The 22,077-nt window shown below is 30.7% G+C and overlaps 1 protein-coding gene across 11 annotated transcripts in view; it reads right to left on the reverse strand.

Moving 5' to 3' along the window:
- Nucleotides 1-22,077, reverse strand: part of LOC143042399 (plasma membrane calcium-transporting ATPase 2-like) — a 110,032-nt gene that overhangs the window by 36,955 nt on the left and 51,000 nt on the right. For all 11 annotated transcript variants that reach the window (XM_076214741.1, XM_076214735.1, XM_076214683.1 and 8 more), the window contains 4 exons: nucleotides 19,101-19,289; nucleotides 15,488-15,721; nucleotides 7,475-7,600; nucleotides 6,356-6,520 (listed from right to left, as the gene is read on the reverse strand). In XM_076214741.1, coding sequence (XP_076070856.1) covers nucleotides 6,356-6,520; nucleotides 7,475-7,600; nucleotides 15,488-15,721; nucleotides 19,101-19,289 — 714 coding nt within the window. The remainder of the gene's footprint in view (nucleotides 1-6,355; nucleotides 6,521-7,474; nucleotides 7,601-15,487; nucleotides 15,722-19,100; nucleotides 19,290-22,077) is intronic.

Consider the following 22,077-nt stretch of genomic DNA (forward strand, 5'->3'; position numbering starts at 1 on the left):
CACTCTAAAGGATTGAATAAGTGCACAGGTGCATATTGTATGGTCTCACAACAGAACACATTGCTATCTAACAACCAAAAAACAGCAAGCAATTTTCTAAGGTTGAGAGGCACAGACTTCAAAAATTGTTCAGAGACAAGTGTATAAAACTAGCAGAGAAGATAATTTGTAAAAAGTTATCTTTTTTGAAATACATGAATGATTAAATTACGATTTTAACATGTTAATTGTAATCAACACAAGTTAACATTTTAAGAAGATTGAAATGAGAAGAAAAATTTTGAAAGATCTTTCATTCGAACCAAAATATGGTGATGACAATTATAATTCTATTTGTCTTAAAACATCTTATGCATAAAAGTATCATTCTCTTTTCATTTTCAAACAGAAATGTTAGCTATATAGTTAATCATGAAAATTGTTTGCCATTTTTCTGACAACAAAATAAAATAAAACTGATAAGGCATTATTGTACTTTACCTCGATATGCCACTATTGTCACATCTCAAATAAAAAAACAAGCAAGTCAGTTGTGCTCATTCATCAATTTTAACCTTATGGGAGCCAAGGACATTTACTTTATTTTGGATATACATATAAGTAAAGCATATAAAAAATAATTTTGTAAAATAAACTCAGTGCTAATAATTTTTTTTAAATATGAACATATGTCTATTTTGAAGACAGACAAAATTTCTACCAACTGGAAAATAAGGTGAAGGAGAACAAGTGAAGAAAAAACATACATGCAAACTGTACAAAAAATTTAATGGGAAAAAAATTTCAAAACCTAATATAAATAAAACATTGTATTCTTTTTAGCTCTAAAATTAAATTTGTGAAATTAAAAAAAAAAAAAACTATTTACAATACTCAATTAAGTATAAAGACTACCAAAAAAGTATAAATCAGTTGGTAGAATCAATGCCAATGTTCATATATCATTTAAGCAGCTGTGACCATAAAAAGAATTGACACCTATACTCTAACAGTCACTGTCTACACTAAAATGTCCTTTCCCTTTTTTAAAAGGATTGATTCTAAAATTGAAAAAACATGGGTTGTTTCCATTTTTCTAAAATATTGTAAAAATGGAAACAAGCCTTGCTTCCCTTTTTTTTAAAAAAAAAGATTCTAAATTTAAAAATATATGTTTTTTTTAAAATTATGTTAAAACTGGAAGCATGTTTTGTTTCTATTTGCAACAGATTGAGAAAAAAGTTGGGAATTGGAAAAAAGACTTTTTATTAGCTTCTTATACTGTCAGTCTGTTTAAAACTTTTAAAGGTTACAAATGTCTCTATGCAGTTAAACATGGAAGAAACTTATCTATTATTTAAGGTTTTTATAAACAAGAGTGCACACGCTGAAATGTCTCGCCTTCTTTACTAATCATTGATATTATGTTGATAGACCTAAATATAAAGCTTTATTACAACTGTCACATAAACTCAAATGTCTCTATGCAGTTAAACATGGAAGAAACTTATCTATTATTTAAGCTTTTTATAAACAAGAGTGCACACGCTGAAATGTCTCGCCTTCTTTACTAATCATTGATATTATGTTGATAGACCTAAATATAAAGCTTTATTACAACTGTCACATAAACTCAACATTAACCAAGAAAACAAAACATTGATCAATGAACCATGAAAATGAGGTCAAGGTCAGATGAACCATGCCAGGCAGACATGTACAGCTAACAATTCTTCAATACAACAAAAATAGTTGACTTATTGCTTATAAATTAAGAAAAACAGACCAAAACACAAACACTTAACACTTAGCAATGGACCGTGAAAATGAGGTCAAGGTCAAATAAAACCTGCGTAACAGACATATAGATCATAAAATATTTCCATACACCAAATATAGTTGACCTAATGCATAAAGTATTTGAAAAATAGACCAAAACTCAAAAACTTAACTTTGACCACTGAACCATGAAAATGAGGTCAAGGTCAAATGACACCTGCCAGTTGGACATGTACACCTTACAGTCCTTCCATACACCGAATATACTAGCCCTATTGCTTATAGTATCTGAGATATTGACTTGACCACCAAAACTTAACCTTGTTCACTGATCCATGAAATGAGGTAGAGGTCAAGTGAAAACTGTCTGACGGGCATGAGGACCTTGCAAGGTACGCACATACCAAATATAGTTATCCAATTACTTAAAATAAGAGAGAAATTAACATTACAAAAAATCTGAACTTTTTTTTCAAGTAGTCACTGAACCATGAAAATGAGGTCAAGGACATTGGACATGTGACTGACGGAAAGTTCGTAACATGAGGTATCTATATACAAAGTATGAAGCATACAGGTCTTCTAACTTCTAAAATATAAAGCTTTTAAGAAGTTAGCTAACGCCGCCGCCGCCGGATCACTATCCCTATGTCGAGCTTTCTGCAACAAAAGTTGCAGGCTCGACAAAAAAAATTAGGTATTACTGGATCACAATGACTGTTAGCATGGATATCTCAAAATGAGCACAATGACTATTTGTAAACAACATAGATACAACAAACAAACAACATTTTACTTATCTTAAAATATACTACCAACAATGTTGGAATTGTTTTTATGTGTATATAATTTTAAAAAAGATAAGTTTTTAATAATTAATATCTATAAAATATTTTTAGAAACAAGACACACTTTACTAGTAGCAACTAGCAACAGTCATGGCTTATAAATTAGGCCAAAATAACCCCTTTAACAGCCTTTATCTTCATTATATCTATATAATATGAGGCAGGCATTACCTGTAAATGGGGACGAAGTCTGTATGAATTATTTTTTTGTAACTTAAATATTTGTTAAAAAAAAGAAACGGAAATACAGAAACATTTCCGGTTTTGGTTCTGTTGTTAGGGATTTTAGTTGTGACGCTTTTTTAAGTTATGACACCATACGCGATGTAGACAAAGAAACGCTATCATAAGGTAACGTTTTTTCATATCAAGGAATTTTTAAAAATGAAATTGGTATTGTGTTTCTTCCTATTTTATACTAGACTGATAAATATATAATTTACTCAAAGTTTCATACAAAGGAGACCGGAAAAAGGAAGTACATTTTCGATTTCTGCACAGATCTGGAAATTCAAAAACGCGAGTTTTGAGTTTATTAGTACAATGAAAATATCGGGAAAATTTTCCCAATTTTTTTTCTTTTTTTGTCGGAATTTTCTACTGTTATTGGGGACTTCGTCCTCATATTATGTTGATATGTACTCTTTTTCTGATGATAGTACACTTTGGAGTATTCTCATATCATTAGTACACTTTGGAGTATTCTCATATCATTAGTACACTTTGGAGTATTCTCATATCATTAGTACACTTTGGAGTATTCTCATATCATTAGTACACTTTGGAGTATTCTAATATCATTTAATATAATGACTGACTAAGATGTCTTTCTACTTGGGTAATTCTAGTCACTTAATTTTTAAGTATTGTTTTATTTTTTAACTATGAACCCATTTAATCCTTCAAAATTTTAGGACTATAACTCAAACTGTAATGAATTTGTAATTTCTATTCCTTATGAAATATTACATTTAGTTTATATGCCATTATGAATGACCATAATATCTCATCAGTTAGTTTACATATGATCTATGAGGGGGCACCAGCTTGGGACTAACATTATTGACCGAACACACTATGTTATATTATATATGGAATGACCTTTACTTTACTATATCAATCATTTGAAGGCCATTGTCCTATATCAATATAGTTATTGATCTAGACTTATAACATTATTGTATTAATTGAATTTTTGTCATTTTTTATTTATGGAGTTATCTATCTATCTAATTCCATATCTGATAAATGGATGATTTTTACATTATCACTTTCTTGTTATTCTTAAAAAAAAAAGAAATTGATCTAAACTTTTATGTATTACAATTACCATTTAATAATTTGGTGTGCTTTTACAACAGTTTAAGAATCGCAAAATATAAATGAACCAAGAGCAAAAGATCGATCCTTTTACTAACTTTTTTTTAACTTAGACTATTGATACTATGCAGAAAATGTAAACAGTCTATTTGTACTGTTTCAAACTGGTCTTGTTTATTCATGCAGTAAATTGCAATTTCAATATACCGTAGAAAGGCTTGTATAGTCCGCGGTTTTATTCTCCAAAATTGGACCTTCCAGAGGGGGTGCGGACTATAGAATCAATAAGCAAGAAATAAGAGAACAAGTTCAATTTCGCTGGCGAGGTGGTTTGTTTACGTTCCGCATCTTTGTTATTGAAATTATAGAGGGTGCTCATCATTTTTCAAACTAATAATTTTAACTCATCCATATTAATAATTTATTTCTATTCAATATCAAATTAATACTGAAAAATATCAAAACTAAACCTTTCATTACAAATTTCTCTTTTCTTTTCAATGCATTGGTTGAAATAAACTGGTATCTGCTTGATTGAAACGATACAAACATAGTAAAAAAGACAACCTATACCAGCTTAGAATTTGTAAACTACAAAATGTAATCGGTTATTGTTCGTTCCCTTTTGGTGTTTCATACCGACTTATATGGTTTGTATAAGCTTAAGACCCTTCAAACATTAATGTGATAGGTATATTAAAGACTGTTTTACAAAAGGATGGAACTGTTTTACTTTCAAAGTTGTATTATAGTGATATCTGTCATGTACGGATTTCGACTCTCACCGGTTAATTTCTTCTTTTACATGTGCTTTTCAAACTTCCTGTTTAGACATACACAAGTTTCTAAATTGTTTTTTCCAGTTAATTAAACTTATTTTAACAATCATGAAGCGTTCTAGAATCATTTACAAGCAGTTTCAGCTTCTGTTTGATGATGGAAAACAGGTTTTCCCAAGAAAATACCGCAAACTATCGCACAGGATTTGACATTACCGGAGTTCATTAGACCTTTTCTAACAGTTACAAAAAGTTTTTTTTCCTAAAATTTGTGGGGAGAAGATGGTGCGGACTATGTACCAGTGCGAATTATACAAGCCTTTCTACGGTAATAAAATTTATGAAATAATGTATCTCAAATATGTATACGTACTAGTGTTGTAAAAATTTTCTATTAAAAAATATTCTAACTTGAAAGCTTGTTTTTGAGTAAGATTTTTCTAAGTATTGACAATATGCCTAAATGTGAAGTTTGTAAGGATTATTCAATAACATCAAACGATTTGACTGACCCTAAAATAAGTCACAAACAGTTCAGTGTTTCTCAAAACTATTTTTTCTAAGTGGTAACCCCCAATATCTTAACAGTATTTATGATTATTGTATAAAACATGCAAAATACAACAAATTGACAAAAGCACACAAACAACATAAATTGGCTGTCTTAAAACTTGGTCATAGTGACCAGTGATAAAACAACTGATCATTGACTTCCATACCTTCTTAATTACTTTTAAAGTTAATACATTTAATTTTAAATAAATCAAGTCTAAATATACAAAATATTAAGATGTTAGAAAAAAAATAGCTGTTTATCATGCCAATCTGGTCTCTCAACCATTAAACCTAATTGTTTTAATGGAAAATGAAATATTAATTTAATGTCAGACCATACAGACAATACCTCAAAAAACACCAATAACAAGCAATCTGGGAGGTTTGAAATTATAGAAAAATGCAGTTTTATCAAAGTTGAATGGTCAATTATCAGATTTAAAGTTAGTCTAAGTTATCTATATAAACAGTCAGTAATTTGGTATATTCAGATTTTAAAGTTAAGTCTAAATTATCTTAATTAACAGTCAGTTTTATCAAAGTTAAACTGTCAGTAATTTGGTATATTCAGTTTTAACCTAATCAAGGGACATAGGTCTTACACAAGACATTTAAAGTTATCTCCCCTGAATAATAGTTTAAGTTTAATATGTGTAATAGTCTGTTTTATCATTTAAAACATCAATGAAAAAAAAGGCCTGTGAAAAACCTTATCAAACAATTTCACCATTTCTTATTATTACAAACATTGAACAAATCATTAACAACATTCAATAACAACACAATATCTTTTTATAAATCAATGCAAAGATAGATTTCTGGCAGAATTACATAAGAGTAAGAAAATTCTGACAGAAAAAACACAAACTTTTTAAATGTGCACTTATGCAAGTCATGCAAATTAATGTTCCAGATAATGGTTTCACCCAATAACCAAAATTTCTGCTTAAAGCAAGATGCACTAACTGAACAGTAAATTGTTCTTATAAACTTGACTCTCTGTTTTAGAACTTATATCATGCCGACTTAATCTCCATAACCAATCTTGATTACTAAATTTCTTTTTTTGGACTTTTGTTATTTAGGACTATATACCTTCATTTGGACCATCTCCTTTTTTCTTCCCATTTTTCTTCTCTTCTTTTTTTTCCTTTTCTTCACCTTGTGAGGCTCCCAAAAGGGCAAAAATAATACCAGTTTGTGAGTTAATTCCAACGGCTGTGACCAACATCTTTCCACTTCCTTCCATGACATGGGTACCTTTTTTTGTGTGTACAAGAATATAAGTGATATGTTTCTTAAGATCAGTTTTTAAATCTAAAAAAATATTTCTAACTTCATTTCAGAAAACTCTTTCCATGTCATTCTATAAACAAATAGCAAAGGTTGATGCTCCCAGTAAGACCCTCCATTCTAAACTCAATTTAATAGTAATGATACAATTTAGCGTAAGATAGACATTCTTCCAATATTTACATCTCACAATTTTCCCAATGACATTCAATTTCATTTAAGATTGAAAATTGTTATATTTCAAATAAATGCCAGTCTATCAAATAAGTGTGAAAAGCAGTTATTTTTTCCCTTAAACGTTAATTTCTTCATTACTGTGTTGATAGACTAAGTGTTCCATCGTAACTTTTGACATTTTCTGTTCGATGTTCGGAGACTATTGATTTTTGTCTAATGGTCAGTTATACATGGTAATAATGCCTACAATATTGATCTAGGATTCGATGTAAGAAAATATCTCAAGACAAGATGGTTAAATACAACACAATTTTTTCTATTTGGTTCCATGTTTGTACAAATTAAATTTCATGGCCACAACTGTCAATGTCTAAACCTGATAATGAATGACTGATCAATAGTCTTTTTTACGGTGGCTTATGGTTCTATTTTTTTAAGCTGATATAAAAGCTACAGATGCCTTTAACTATGGAATGTGTCCTCCAGGAATCATAAAAACAAACTTAAAACAGCAAAAGTTTAAAGATTTTCATAAGGGACTTCCTTATATTTGAAAATTTCATCCCTAAATCTGAAGTCCCTCATTTTTGTTTCAAAAGCAGGAGTAAAATATAGAGAGTTCTCTCCATGGAAATCATATCACAACTTCTTATTTTTTGTAGTACTTTTTGGGGGTGCATGCTATACATAACTGCACACTATACACGACAGAATACGGTAAACTTTATTGTTTTGATTATATACCTGACAGCAAAATAGGACTTGTTGATTCTCCCTTCTTGACATGGTCTGATTCACCTGTTAACGAACTTTCATCTACCTTTAAATCGTTACTTTGAATGATTATACCATCTGCTGGTAAAAGATCACCTGAAATTAGAAATTAGTCAACCATGTTATATAGGTCATCGTAATGGTGAATATGAAATCAAAGAAAAATAAAATATGAGCTACATATGTGAGTAACTAACAGTTAGCATGCCTTTTCGGAAAACAACTGGTTCGCAGTTATGACTTAAAACTTTGGTATCATCGGAAATATTACAAATCTTAAACTATTTTTTCAATGTTTCCTCTGTTTCTTTTATATCTTATACATGTATATCACTATAATAAGGACACTCGTTGAAATCTAATAAGTTAGAACTTTGCTAAGGGTCCTAAATAGTTGCTATGGCATTTTCCAATGTTTTTTTCCATTGCCCACAATCAGTCCTCTAAGCATGTTCATTGAGGCAGATTAATTTAGATTGATAAATCAAGCAGGAGAAACTTAATAACAGCATCATTCAACAGATTGCTTATCAACCAGCCAAGCAAAAAATATTGACTTTTGTCAATCCTTGACATAAAAACTTTATTAACTAGAAATATTTCCAGAAAAAATCTTCTTTTAAAAAGGAAGTGAACTCAACAATATGACACATAAAGACAAATTGTTTTACAATATCATTTCAGGGCCTTTTATAGCTTACTATGCGGTATGGGCTTTGCTCAATGTTGAAGGCCGTACGGTGATCTGTAGTTATAAATTTCTGTGTCATTTGGTATCTTGTGGAGAGTTGTCTCATTTGCAATCATACCATATCTTCGTTTTTATAAATAAAGGATGACCGTGGCTAAACTTTCCTGCAATTAGTTCTATTCAAACATTGTTCAAATAAAATAAAATTTGATTTCTTTTACTACTTAACTTCACATGCAGTCAAAATTTCATACAACTATTCTGACATTTCAAATATTGACTGCAACATGTGGACATTTTGCACGAGATTTCAACATCAATAGGGACTGACTGTAAATGTATGGAATGTAAAGAAGCCAATGTTGGATAAATCTGTTATTACAATCAAAGTGAACATAACTGATACAAATGGTCTTCATCTTGGCACCAGATCAGGAGGAGATACAACCTTACTTAAACTTAATGCTAAAACATCTTCATTTTCTACTCATTGCTTGCATCAATGAAAATAAGTAACTGTTAATAAAATAAACAACCAGTAACCACCTGATATAGTGCTGTGTAAAGATTTGGAAACTTGAGGCTTACAGTTCTTTAAATTTTACTTGTGGGATTTTCATCTTTTCTGTCTTTTATATAAACAATGAGTGTTGCAGTTTTTGTGTAATTTTGACCTTTACAAAAATCATAAACTCAGCAAGATTTGTAATGATTTTAACAGACCATGTTTTTAACAGTAAGATGTTTGGTTTGTACCCAACAACTGTAACTGTTTTGTAGAGTGTTACACAAGTGTGTAAAGTGCAGTTACATCAGTGTGTAGACAATGGTATCTCATTATCAGAATGATATTTTAAAAACAGTATCAGGAACATATCAGGAATTCAAATTAGCTAATAGAACTGTTTTTTGCAATAGTTTAACATGTGGATAAAAAGATATAGTGTAAAATTTTGGATGAAGTCAAAACCAGTAAATAATTGCAGATACCAAGATCGAAATTTTGTACGCCAGATGCCAATCTCATCTACAAAAGACTCATAAGTCATGCTCAATCAAACAAAAAATGGTTGTCAGTCAAACATATCTGAGATTTTTATCTGACCTAATGTCAGAGTTTTAATTCTTGATTGTCCAATGCTTTTTTTTAATAAATATTAAATAATATTGTCAACTGGACAGGATGTTAAGTGAAGCATCCAGCATCAGATCTGTAGATTTATGTAGCTGACCTGAGACAGTAACATTGACTGACAATGTATTTAGAAAGTCCTAATGTCAATGCAGATTCAATTAGATCTTGTAGAAAATTTGATTTGCTATTGTATAAAACTCTGCTTGCCACAAACTCCAATCCAATAAATATTGACAGACTTCAGCTTGGTCTGAATCGATCACAAACTGTTTAGAATAATGGCATCTAATGATTTAATCTACAACTCTATGATGTTAATGTTGAAAAATTTCTAAAGATCAAAACTACATAAAAATCAACATTTTAATACATTTTCACAAAACATCATTTAAAAGGTGACATCAATGCACTAGAGATATATATAAGATTTGTGACTTTCACAAGACAACATCTCACTGAAAATGTTAGCTTTACATACAGTACTACCTCATAACACAATATTTTATGCCAGATATGGGTTAAGAGCTTTAGGTTCTGTCTAAATAAGACATACCATATGAATGTGTATGCATCTCTTGAATGATTTTTCCATACCCAACAAATGTAAGATACAATATTAATTTCTGATACAAAATACCAGGGGAATGTGAGATATAATTTCTCATACAAGATACCAGAGGAATGTAAGATACATTTTCTCATACAAGATACCAGAGGAATGCAAGATACACTTTGTCATTTAAGATACCAGAGGAAAGCAAGATACAATTTCTCTTCCAGTTTTTGTTGGTGGTAGAAGTCTTGGTACTTGAACTCTCTACATTATGCAGGAAACTGGCAGTCCTAGCCAGTAAAGATCAAACGCACCTTGCCATCCAACTCACAACCTCAGTATTACGGTATGGTTTAGTTGGAAATATATAAACATTGTATAATGATCACTAAAACTTCATAACCGAAATTGTGGTCTGAAAAGCGTCTATTCAACAAAAAATTAAACTCCCTATTGCCATGGAAACATATCAACAAGCATACAAAGTTTCCAAGAATCTGTTTATTTTTTCAAACTCTGTGACAAAATACTGAAAGCTGATGCCAAGATTTTTCTTCTCTCCACAGAATTCCTTCAGGATGTTTATTTAACGTTGATCAATATTAATAAAGATGTTCATGAATACCAAATCACAATATAATTATGTAAAACATTGTATCAATACATAAAAACCCTCAACCACTTGGGAAAACTTGTGTCAAAATTCTCATTCTAAAGGAATATTATCCAGATAATGTTTAATTTCTCTCACTAGATGGTCACTAAGTCATTAATCTGAAGATTTCTCTAAGTAACAAATGGTCAAGCACGATTCTCTTCCACGGTGACAGTTCAGATAAATGATAATACATTGGTATTGATTGTGATGAAGTGGAGTGGACAATTGTGTAGAATTCCTATTTACATACTATTTCCTCTGATCTGGACGTTACCAATAAATATATACATTGAAGCAGGAGCGATTCAAACAAGAATATGTCCTAGACTGTTCACACAGATCACTGTATGACTATTAGATAAAGGCCATAAAGGTGTGTTTTCATATTAGGTAAAACAAATATAAGGCGGAAAATGTAACGATATTTCAGACTAAATTAATTAAATTGTGCACATATAAACAAATAACAAATATTAGTGGGAAATGTAAATAAATTGCAGACTAGATTGATCAAATTGTGCACATACAATATATTAACTAATAGAAAATACGTCAAAATATGGGTAACTAAAAGTAACAAATCTTCCAGTTTTGTGAAGTTTACTGCCAAACATTTGTTTTAACCCTTTCCTCCAATTAAAATTATTTTTTAACACACTTGATTCGCATAGGATTTTTTCTGTAAAAAAAACCCATCATGTTTAAAGTATTAATATGCATTTGTAAAACATATATTTCATCAATGAAATTCCAGTCAGATATTCTCATGAATATCCTTTTTATATTAGATACAAATATTATAGTCTAATTCAGATTTGTCTTAGGTATAAGACATTTCAACTGAGGCACTACACAGGCTTCATTATGGAGTAAAGGGGGTGGCATCAAAGGGCGTCATTATGGAGGAAAGGGTTAAGAGAGGTAATATCAGAAATATCTCTATCAAAGTGATATGTTAAGAAAACAAGGGAAAGTTTTGGACATTGCAGGAAGTTGTGCCTTCGGATTCATAAAAATACAAAATACAGGAAATCTGAATCTAAAACTATAGTAAAATTCTGAATCAAATTAATTTAAGTAACCCCCTAATACCATGCAAATCAATGATCACATCTATACATAATTGACTATTGTTTTCTCTACTGCTAGTATTGTCTCCTCTCAGATCAATGACTTTACTAAATCTTTTTAAAGCACTATCGATCAAGAGCTCTACTTTATCTATAATTTGTTCTGACTGATACTACAAAGGGCCGTAGTTATGACAAACAATTTTCCTCCATGCATCAAATGAATCACAAAGGCATGGACTGTTTATTTACTTATGGTATTCTGTCTAGAGTTAAAGTTGCATGGTGCTAGAGTGATTTGGAGAAATTTCAAGTATGCTTGACCCCTCTAATATTTTTGGGCATTGCAAGATAATATAAAAATTCTGAGTAAATCATGATTTTGTGCACTTGCAAGATAATATAAAAATTCAGAGTAAATCATGATTTTGTGCAGTGTGCACAAAATCATTGATTTACTCTGAATTTTTATATTATCTTTACACTAAATCCATTGGATGTGTTCTGATTCATAATTTTTTTATGTTATTTATTGACATTGCACTAGCTTTCAGTAATTGAGAGTGCTGCCAGATCTTTAATTTCGTCTTTTAAAAAGTCCTTTTGTTAATTGTTTTCACATGTGTTGTGTCAATTTGATCAGTAAAGCCTTTTTCAACTGATTAATATAGGTTATCTTCTGTTGTGCTGTTACACCACTGTTTCAGGTCAGTATGTCGTTTATAAAGAAAGATGGATTATATCTTTGATCAGCTTGATAGACAGGAACATAGAAATGGGTTTCAAAAATAAAATATGACAAAATATTGACAAACTCAGCTTATAAAGATTCAGTTGTCATTTAAAGAACAAGGATTTTTGCAGATACATTATATTTGTGACCTCTTGCATGACACACTTTTCAAAAAAAGAATATTTCATTCTTAAAAGCTATGACAAAAGTCTTATTTGAAATGCATATACCCTGATGTTAAGAGAAGAGAAAAGCCTCAGAGAAAAGCAGTGTTCCAAACCTGAAATCTGACAACTTGTCAATCTATATTATATAACTCAGTATGTTTACATGTCTTCATTTATCCAGAACACAACTTACAGTATGCCTCAACACGCCCACACACAATGACAAATAATTCAACAATTGGAAAATCGCAAAGATTTTTTATTTTCAGAAATGAAAATACAAATAAGATTATTGATTCTCAAATTCAATGAAGAATCTAAATGTCAAAAGTTTTGGATTCCTGATAAACAAACATTGGTGACAGTAGTGTGACATTCAGATAATCTGATCTGTGATAGGACAGACTGGCATTGGTATCAATAAAAGGAGATTTTAGTATAGATAAAAGAGTCAGCAACAACAACAACTCAATACAATCAGAACAGATTTTAAAAGAGGTCAGGCTTAAATAACTATGTAAAGTTGTTCAGCATTATTGAGACACTAAGACTTCATAAATCTCTCTTTTTGTCTTGTCTGATTGATAGAATCTGACATGTCTAAATGACCATAATAATGAATAAAACTAACAAGTTGTGAACCAATTTAACAGATATGAGAAAGTACAACCCATTGCTATAAACAAATCAAGTCTAGGTTATTCTCTATAAACTAATAAAGACCTGTCTTCACAAAATACAAATGTACTACATATTTAAAGGGAAAAAACACTTATCATATATCAACTGACATCAACTGACATGTTTTCTGACTAAGGACATCCATATACAACTGGGTTGAACTACTTTTTTTAATCTCAATGCATGGAATTAAAAAAGATTTACAGCTATTACTAACAATACCCCTACTACCATTATATAGTTAGCAGGAAGTTCACGAGCAATAGATGTAAAAAGAGTGGTATTGTTACTGTTTTACATTTTGCTCACATGAAGATTTATACACAATTTCAGTAAACACTGATTTGTAGTTCCTTTAAAAATATCATTCATGGCCATCACAACAACTTCATACATGGCCATCATGTGTAAGACTATATAAGTATGAGGTAAACAGAAAAGCTGACAAGAAAGTGATGTGAAAATACATCAAACAGTATATCTGCTTTAATCAATTGCAAAATGTAGAAGCTTTGATCCAAACTTGGGTTAAACTAAACCCAAACTTGTGTTTGCTCGCCTCTTCTTATCAACCAGTTGTCTAATTGAGACAGAATAATGTGTATGGTAGGGTGATATGTCTTCTTGCAGACTGTTACCCTGTGAATTAACATGTTAAACATCTCATCAGCAAGTTTGTCTAGTACAAAATGGTTCATATATACATATCAATCAACATTTACTCTTTCTGATACACATGAAATATTTGCAACTGGACAAAAACAATCAATCCTTCTATCCACCAATCTAACCATTTGTTTAAGTGCATTACAATATAAAATATGTACCCAAATCTACTTTTATTCATAGTATGTGTTACTATGTCACGGATTTGTAAGCAGCAAATGATTTTTGTCAGGAAGCTAAAATAAATGATGAGATAATGATATTTTGATAAGGGGGAGTAATCTGTCATTTTTGATTAGTTTGCCAGCTTTCCTCATTTATTTTATTTTCTATCCAACTTTTCCAAATACTATTCCCCAAAGAACATTAATCTTCTATTCAATTTCATTTAAAAATTATTGTCTGTACAATTCACTTGAATGGTGCTGTGTGTATTGTATCATGACTTATTCCTGACAATTTACACATGTCTATTAATAACTATTTGATAAATAGACATTTCTGCCGTTATTGACGTTATAATTAAGCACTTTATTTGCTACTTGTTTGCATTCTCAGTAAGGTCAAATATACAGTTAATATAAACTTTAGTCTTTATAAAATTGTTGAATTGATTTCAGAGAAGAACTTGGCTTTTGATAATTTAAATGTCTCCTAATAAGTTAGTTGAAAGTATTTCATTTTTGATGCCTATATTCTTTTGGTATTTTATAAACAAGTTTTTCAAAATCTAAAAATCTTATGGCTCTGTGATAAGGGTTTAAAAATGCACTAGATATAAAAATTTAACAAAAATTGTATCAAGTTATTGTTTCTAGAAGTACTAATCTATATCTAGGTCAATGGATCATCAAATATAGCTCACAGTGACCTATTTTTAGAAGGTGGTTGATAACACTTTGTAAAGAGATCCTTCCGTTTTCTAATTTGATTGTAAGTCTTTCAGAATCTGAGAAACTGAACTAAATTTGTAACTTACACACATGAACATGGACACCATTGATAGGTTAACATACTAAACTTTGTTGAGAAAAACTATAAATGATCTATTTCATTGTATCAAGTATTTCCATGTATAATCTAATTATCTCTGATTAATTTGTTCTTTTATCATAGTTCACTACAAGCATTGGCATTTTTTCATATAAATACTGATGTTAATACACAAAAAAACAAAATAAATATCTCTCCAATTATTTAAATTTCCATATTGGACTGCAATCCTCACATAAGACACTGATTGGTTCTTATTATTTTGACAGTATTTTTGGTAGTTCAAGATATATATATATGTCGACGGTCAAACTTACAACACACATGCACTGGAAGAATCATTTACAGAAAAACAGATTTGTTATTTTGTCTGCAGCAAAAGATTGCAGTACAGTGTTCTCCTCAGAAATTTCTTATATCATCATGGCAAACAGGGAATTATCTTGTTTCTAGAAACGATAGCATCACATCAATACAATATCTATAAGAAACTCATTTCGAATTCTAACCATGTAGTATCACATTACCATGATGCAAAAACCCTTGGGAGAACACTGAAGAAGCATATCACTGTACGTAATACCCTATACTTCCACTGACCCACATATAAATCTCCTAATATATATCAATACATACCATATTTTACTTGACAAATATCTCCTACAACTAAATCTCCTACGGGAATATGCATATCTTTGCTTCCACGAATCACAGAAAATTGATGTTCATGTTCTATTTTACTTTGCAGTCCACGGAATTGTTGTTCTTTTCTATAGTCATTAAATGCTGTTACTAATACTACAACTATAACGGCTCCTAAAATTGCTACTCCTTCTATCCATCCTGCCTCTTGCTCTGAAGAATCACCCCCTGAAAGTAGTCAAAAAAAGGTGAACACTTGTTGTATATGACAAAATTTATTATGATATATAGTGCAATATTAAGTGCCTTATTTCTCCATTTCAATTGATCGCTGCTGATAGTAACTATTAAAGAATTCAATGCTTCTTTTTGTAATTTTATTGGGCAGTAGAATGTTGACCTAGGCACATTTTGCATGAAGCAAAAAAGTGCTTCATTCTAACAATGTGGGTATGACAATGTATGAAGTTTGCTTATATAAAACTTAACAAATTATTATCAAATGCACCAGGCTTATAATTTGATATGCCAGACACATGTTTTGTCTACATAAGATTTTTCAGTGACACTCAGATCAAAGTAGTATTAAGTTGAAGTGCATTTTTACAAAATTACAGAAAAGATGCATTCAATTCTTGTTATATTTTTACGCTAAAAACCTTGAAATTTGGGTTAACATTTGTTTTCCTATGCATTGTTGCGACATTGTCATTTTGAGAATGTGGAGTAATAAATGATGTATTCTATTGGGAAATATGATATAATTTTGGAATGCCTAGCAATTGTCGTCTGCCAATCATACTTATGGATACTTCTGTAACATTTATTGTTATGTTGTTATATAATCATATCAAGGACAACAACATGTCCTGCAAAATCAAACATCGCCATAATTGTAAAATCTGTAATCAATTCAATTTCAGTTAATAAATTTGATTTCAATGTACACTTTCTTCAAAATTATTAAAATGAAACAAATTGCACGAAATGTCACGCAAAGGATACCTCTATATTGATATTGAGGGAAAATTCCTGGACAAGTGTACATGTGGAAGTGGATACAATAAAATTTCTAAATTTGATCAACAGATATTTCTTTCATGGCAGACAAAAAAGTCAGTTACACAGTACAACTTAACTTTATAAAGTTCCTGACCAAATATCAAAACAACCCTTAATACAGGAGTAAAAGACAGAAAAAGGACAGACAGTCATTTCTGTTAGTGAGGCTAAATTAATTTGAAATACTGTGAGGAATATTTTACTTTTTTCTCTTTTACCTAATATTCGTGTTTAGATAATCAAAAGGACTAAGTTAGTTGATTAAAACCTCTTGAAAAATGAATTTTATGAAGTGGTTCAGGTCATGCAACAATAATTTTTCTTAAATGAAAATTATTTGCATTTACATTCATGTTGAGAGTGCATTTTGAAATAGAGTATAAAAATGACACTCTACACAGTAATAAAAGCAATGTACAGACAGAAGAAAATATAATGATGATATTGATAATTTTGATGACGTCACCAGACTAAGATTGTGATGGTGTATTGATGATGACTTCAGTTATTAATTATTTAAAGGATTTTACATATATTACTAGGTCTGATAAGAATAAACCTATCAATAGAGGCTTACTGACAGACTGGTCTTAGTGAAATGTAATTGTTTAATGACTATTTATACATAGCAGTCAGTTTCAATAGTGAAAGGAATGAGAATTTACAGAAAAACGGATGATTGTTCTGTCAGAGACACTAAAGTTTTTTTTTATCAATATGATTATATGGCAATAAGGTTTATAAAAATGACATCAAGACATTAAAAGACAAATAACTGCACCTTGCATGCAGTCTCCTTTAAAACAACATTAACTACAGCTCTGGACTTCAAAGTCTCTTAACATTAAATATGACATTATTAAACGATATCTCTATTAATAAATCAATCTTTTCCTTTATGAAGTTGATTATAATCTCTCCACTCACGCAGTGTTACACAACTTCTGTTTTATTGAAAGATTTGATATATGGTCTGGAATATTATAATGTTAAGATGTTCAACATGACCTGCCATACTTCAATTTCCATTCGAAGATCTTTTGAATTTATATAATACCCAGTGAGCATGAAGTTTTTCATGAAATAAAGCTTGTGGGGGTCTACTTTGCATAAAATTGCATCTAGTTTTTTGTTGTTTGTGGACATCATTATCTGTGGCATAAAAAAATCTATATTCATCTGATTGAGTACTATTTTAGATTTATAGTATTCAGTACTATGCTAAAGAAATAACAGAGAAGCACTCCTGTCGTATTTCATTATTTAAACTGCCAAATTAAACAAAGAAAATAAGATTACATCAAGGTGAATCGGTGATTCAATTTACTTTAAAAGCCGTTGTTGAATAATTACAAATCTGAGCTGATGAAGACTAGGAACACATATTGATTTAATTCTACCTTACGTTTTTCACACAACGGCAACTTAATTTTCAGCTGATCGAACCATCAGTTACAATATGATTAACAAACTAGATATACAGATCTAACACGATTGCTTCTCATCGAACAGATATTAATTGATACAGAATATTGTTAATGGCGGGACTGCCATCTCTCTCCCGCTGTTGTTTTGGAAGCAGACGTTAGATTTTTTCAGTCGTAACATCAATTGATTGACGTTTTATTTCTGGATGCATTTCTATCGATTTGCGTTTTACATATATACCGTGCAGATTTCCAAGTTTCATGTGGTTAGGGAGAATTTCCATCAATAATGTTAATGTGTTAGTTAATGTGGAAAAGATTTGAATATGCTATAATACATTTGACTTGAGGGATCCTCCCAAGAGCAATCCAACTCAAAATAACATCAAATTCTATTATATTCAAAGTACTTTCAATTTTCCCTCTATCAAGGGAAAGAATTAAAAATATATATTGCAATAATTTTCAACATGGAAAACCAATCTCCATTTCAGTACTGGTTTGAGTGTAATAACGTTTTAGAAAGTTGTGAATAGAGTTTTAATGGCACTTAAGTTCTTAATGTTTGGAGTCGGTTGGATTTAACAGTTTCTGGTTGGAACAGTACATGTGTACTATACAGTTTTCAAAGTCCAACGTAGATTACAGACAAAACTGTATACAATGTAAACAACTTTTTGAATGAAAAAATAATTGCGATAATCTTTTCACCCATTCTTTCTTCATTTTAGAAAATTAGTACTGTGGAGTCACTATTATTCGTTGGATACCAATTTTCATGGGTTTCTTGGTTTCAGGTGAACCACAAATTCAAATGTTCAAAGAATACCAATTTTCTATAGGCTTTGTACACAGCAATCAGCAAAACCTAGAAATCAAATATCCACTAAAAAGTTTTCCTAAATCCATGAAAATTGATACCCACGAATCCACAGTACATTCCATACTATGAAGTTTTGTTCCTTCAATTCCTTACATCTCACTACACAAACCTGGGAACCAGTGATGGATGTAGGACATAGATTAAAAGATGGCTAGAATACTACATCCTTATAATTCTAAGTTAACAAGAGTTCATCTTATCAAAATGACCGACAGACCGGTGCAGATGTACTTACCGTCATCTCCAGCAGGATAAAATGATAAACCTATAGTAACTAATGCAGCAATTAATAAAATAATTAAAGTCACATCCTGAAGTGCTTCCCACACTAACTGTAAAAATGACTTCGGAGGTTTGGGTGGTATAACATTAGAACCAAAACACTTTATTCTATCTTCTAAATCAGCTGGTGCTCCTGATAATCCTGAAAAACATACAATTCAATATGTATATAATTTAAGATTATATAGTATAAAACAACAATATTGGGTCCTTTACAAAAAGAATATTTAAAGATTATATTACATAAAACAAGAATATTTGTCCAAAGACGACATGCCCTGCTAACACTTTACCATATTCATGATCAGTGAACCCTTAATTCTGGATCTAAACTCTGGCATATATATTCTCACAAGGTCATGTCATAGTAAACATATGCAAATCTTCAATCTTATCCGAGTGATTGATGAAATCTAGGTCAAAACCTTAATTGAAGACGGCTAGACAAGACCTTATTAGGACAGTGGCTCAGCACTAAACTCTGGGATTTTATGGGGAAATTACAACGAAAATCAGGAATTGTATATTCTTAACTGAAGAGTCCTTGCAATGTCAAAGAAAAATCTTATTTCATTAAATAATAATTATACTATCAAAGGGAAGCAACTCTTACAAAATTTATCAAATAAAAGATCCTTTCACAAATCATAAAATTAGCAAACTATTAATCTAACATCAATCACACATTATGACACTCTATAAAGAATAAATGCCTATTAATTTTCCCATTAATAAAACATGCACATTATATTATGCTTTTAAAATATCCCAATCTGATAATTAATCTAATTAACGTGACGATATTACTATGGTGCGAGGGTGAGAGAATGTCATATCGTATTTTTCAACCATTCAAAGTCCATTAATCAAGCAATGGAATTAACCGGGGTTTATAACAATTCAAAATTGATGTCCTGCAATTCAACCAAGTGTAAACTAAGACTTTCTTGATGGGAAAAGTAGGAAACATTTTGATGTAAATGAAGTGATTTATTCTGTGGAATCCTCAACTTCTCTCCCTTGAGATTGCCTATTTTTTTCATTGTGACATAAAAATCAATAGCCATGATTAGCCTGACAATAATTGTCTGAAGAAACTGTTATAAATATATCACACAGAACTAAAATCAGATCTACAAGCTATTTAAAACTAGTGCGACAGACTTCCACAAAAAAGACTAAAGTAGACATTCAAATATGAATAATGGCATTGTTATATAATTATATACTAGGAACTGATTTAATATTTAGGCTTAACATAACTTGAGAAAACCACTGAAAGATGTTATCAGGAAGGTATAAGATTTACATAGGAAATAGATTCATCTTTTAGCTAGCTAGCTACAAGAGTTGATATAAGCATTATTCTGCCAGTTTTAAAACACTTGTTTTTTTTTCATGAATTGCCTTGTCCTTAATAAAAAAATCTTTCTGAAGGACTTTTAACCTGTTATGAAAGTTGTGAAAATAAGTTGTTTTACATGCAGTAATGCTTCTGAATGACATTTTTACATGTATTTAGGAGATGACAGATTGTATTTGAAGATTTGTGGACATCAATTGGCAATTTGATGGTGGGAAATTGAGTAATTTTTCTGGCCATGCTTTGCTTGAACTAGCAAATCTTATAACACAGCACTTTTATCACAAATGAATGAAAACATCAACAAATCAAACATTTTAAAATCAATTAAAAATTTCTTTTGCTGGAATATGCAATTTGAGACTGTCACTTACAGTATTAATGCCCTACTATTTCTAGCTTTATCCAATCAAAATCAGAATAAACATCACAGCCAGTGTTGCTTTAAAATTTCAGTTTAACTTTACCATCTAATACATTTACAAAATACATTGAAAGACCATGTTAATATGAAAGATATGAATAAAAGAGGGGAGATATGCATTAATAAATCAGCAACCCAACAAAACCAAACACAAATCCTAAAAGACAACTACCAGTACAGTTAAAGCCAAAATTAATATCTTTTATATTCTAAATGTATTTTTAGCTTCGTAAGTATAAATCACATGATATCCAAATTATAATGAAATCAAGTTTGAATTATGGAGTATTTATTCCAATATTGATTTTCTGTCTTATAAAGGGGAACTTCAAACCTTTCTTATCTAATCAAACTGGCACTGCAAATTCTCAACAGTCAAATCATTCAACTCGATTAGAATTTTGTCATCAACATCATTATAAGGCATAGCATTTATATGACCTACATATAACTTGATTCTAATGAGCAGCAATGTTCCCAAACCTTCTTAGCAGGTACTTCAATAAATAAAATATGGAAGCTATGTGTAAAGGGATAGATGACAAGAATGCCCATGCTTGAAAATCATCAAAAACTTCCTATTTCTGTTTTCATACTACTTGTACCAGACCAACAAACTAGTCTGCTCAGAACTAGCAATTACCAAATTTCAAATCTTCGGTTTGACCTGTCCAAAGGGTCAAGCCCATGAACCTCTTCCACACTCGGAACCTGCACCCCTCAATGACAATACAGAGGGAGTCTTTATGACTTAAAAGAACAACTTCTCTTCCATACACCAATAACTTCCATACACCAATATTGCAGCTTTTTCAATTAGCAATAATAATTCATAATTTGTGGATGCCTTATGTCCAGAAGCAAATATTATATATAAATTTCAGATCAGTAACATTTAAATGTCATGTGCTTATGTCCTACTAGACACACCCTCAATCAGATTTTTATCTTTCTAGCTTACAACGTAATTGTCCCAGGGCAAGGTCGTTTAAAAGCTTAATACAGCTTATGTTATGTCCTGATGTGTACATACTTTGCCGACTCTAAATTAGCCTTACTTATTTTAGGGCAGACATGTGATCCTACCCAGACACATTATCATGATTCATAGCAGACCTTTTCCACCTGTTTTGATTCTACCCC

Source organism: Mytilus galloprovincialis, chromosome 1 (assembly GCF_965363235.1).
Source record: "Mytilus galloprovincialis chromosome 1, xbMytGall1.hap1.1, whole genome shotgun sequence".
NCBI lineage: Eukaryota > Metazoa > Mollusca > Bivalvia > Mytilida > Mytilidae > Mytilus > Mytilus galloprovincialis.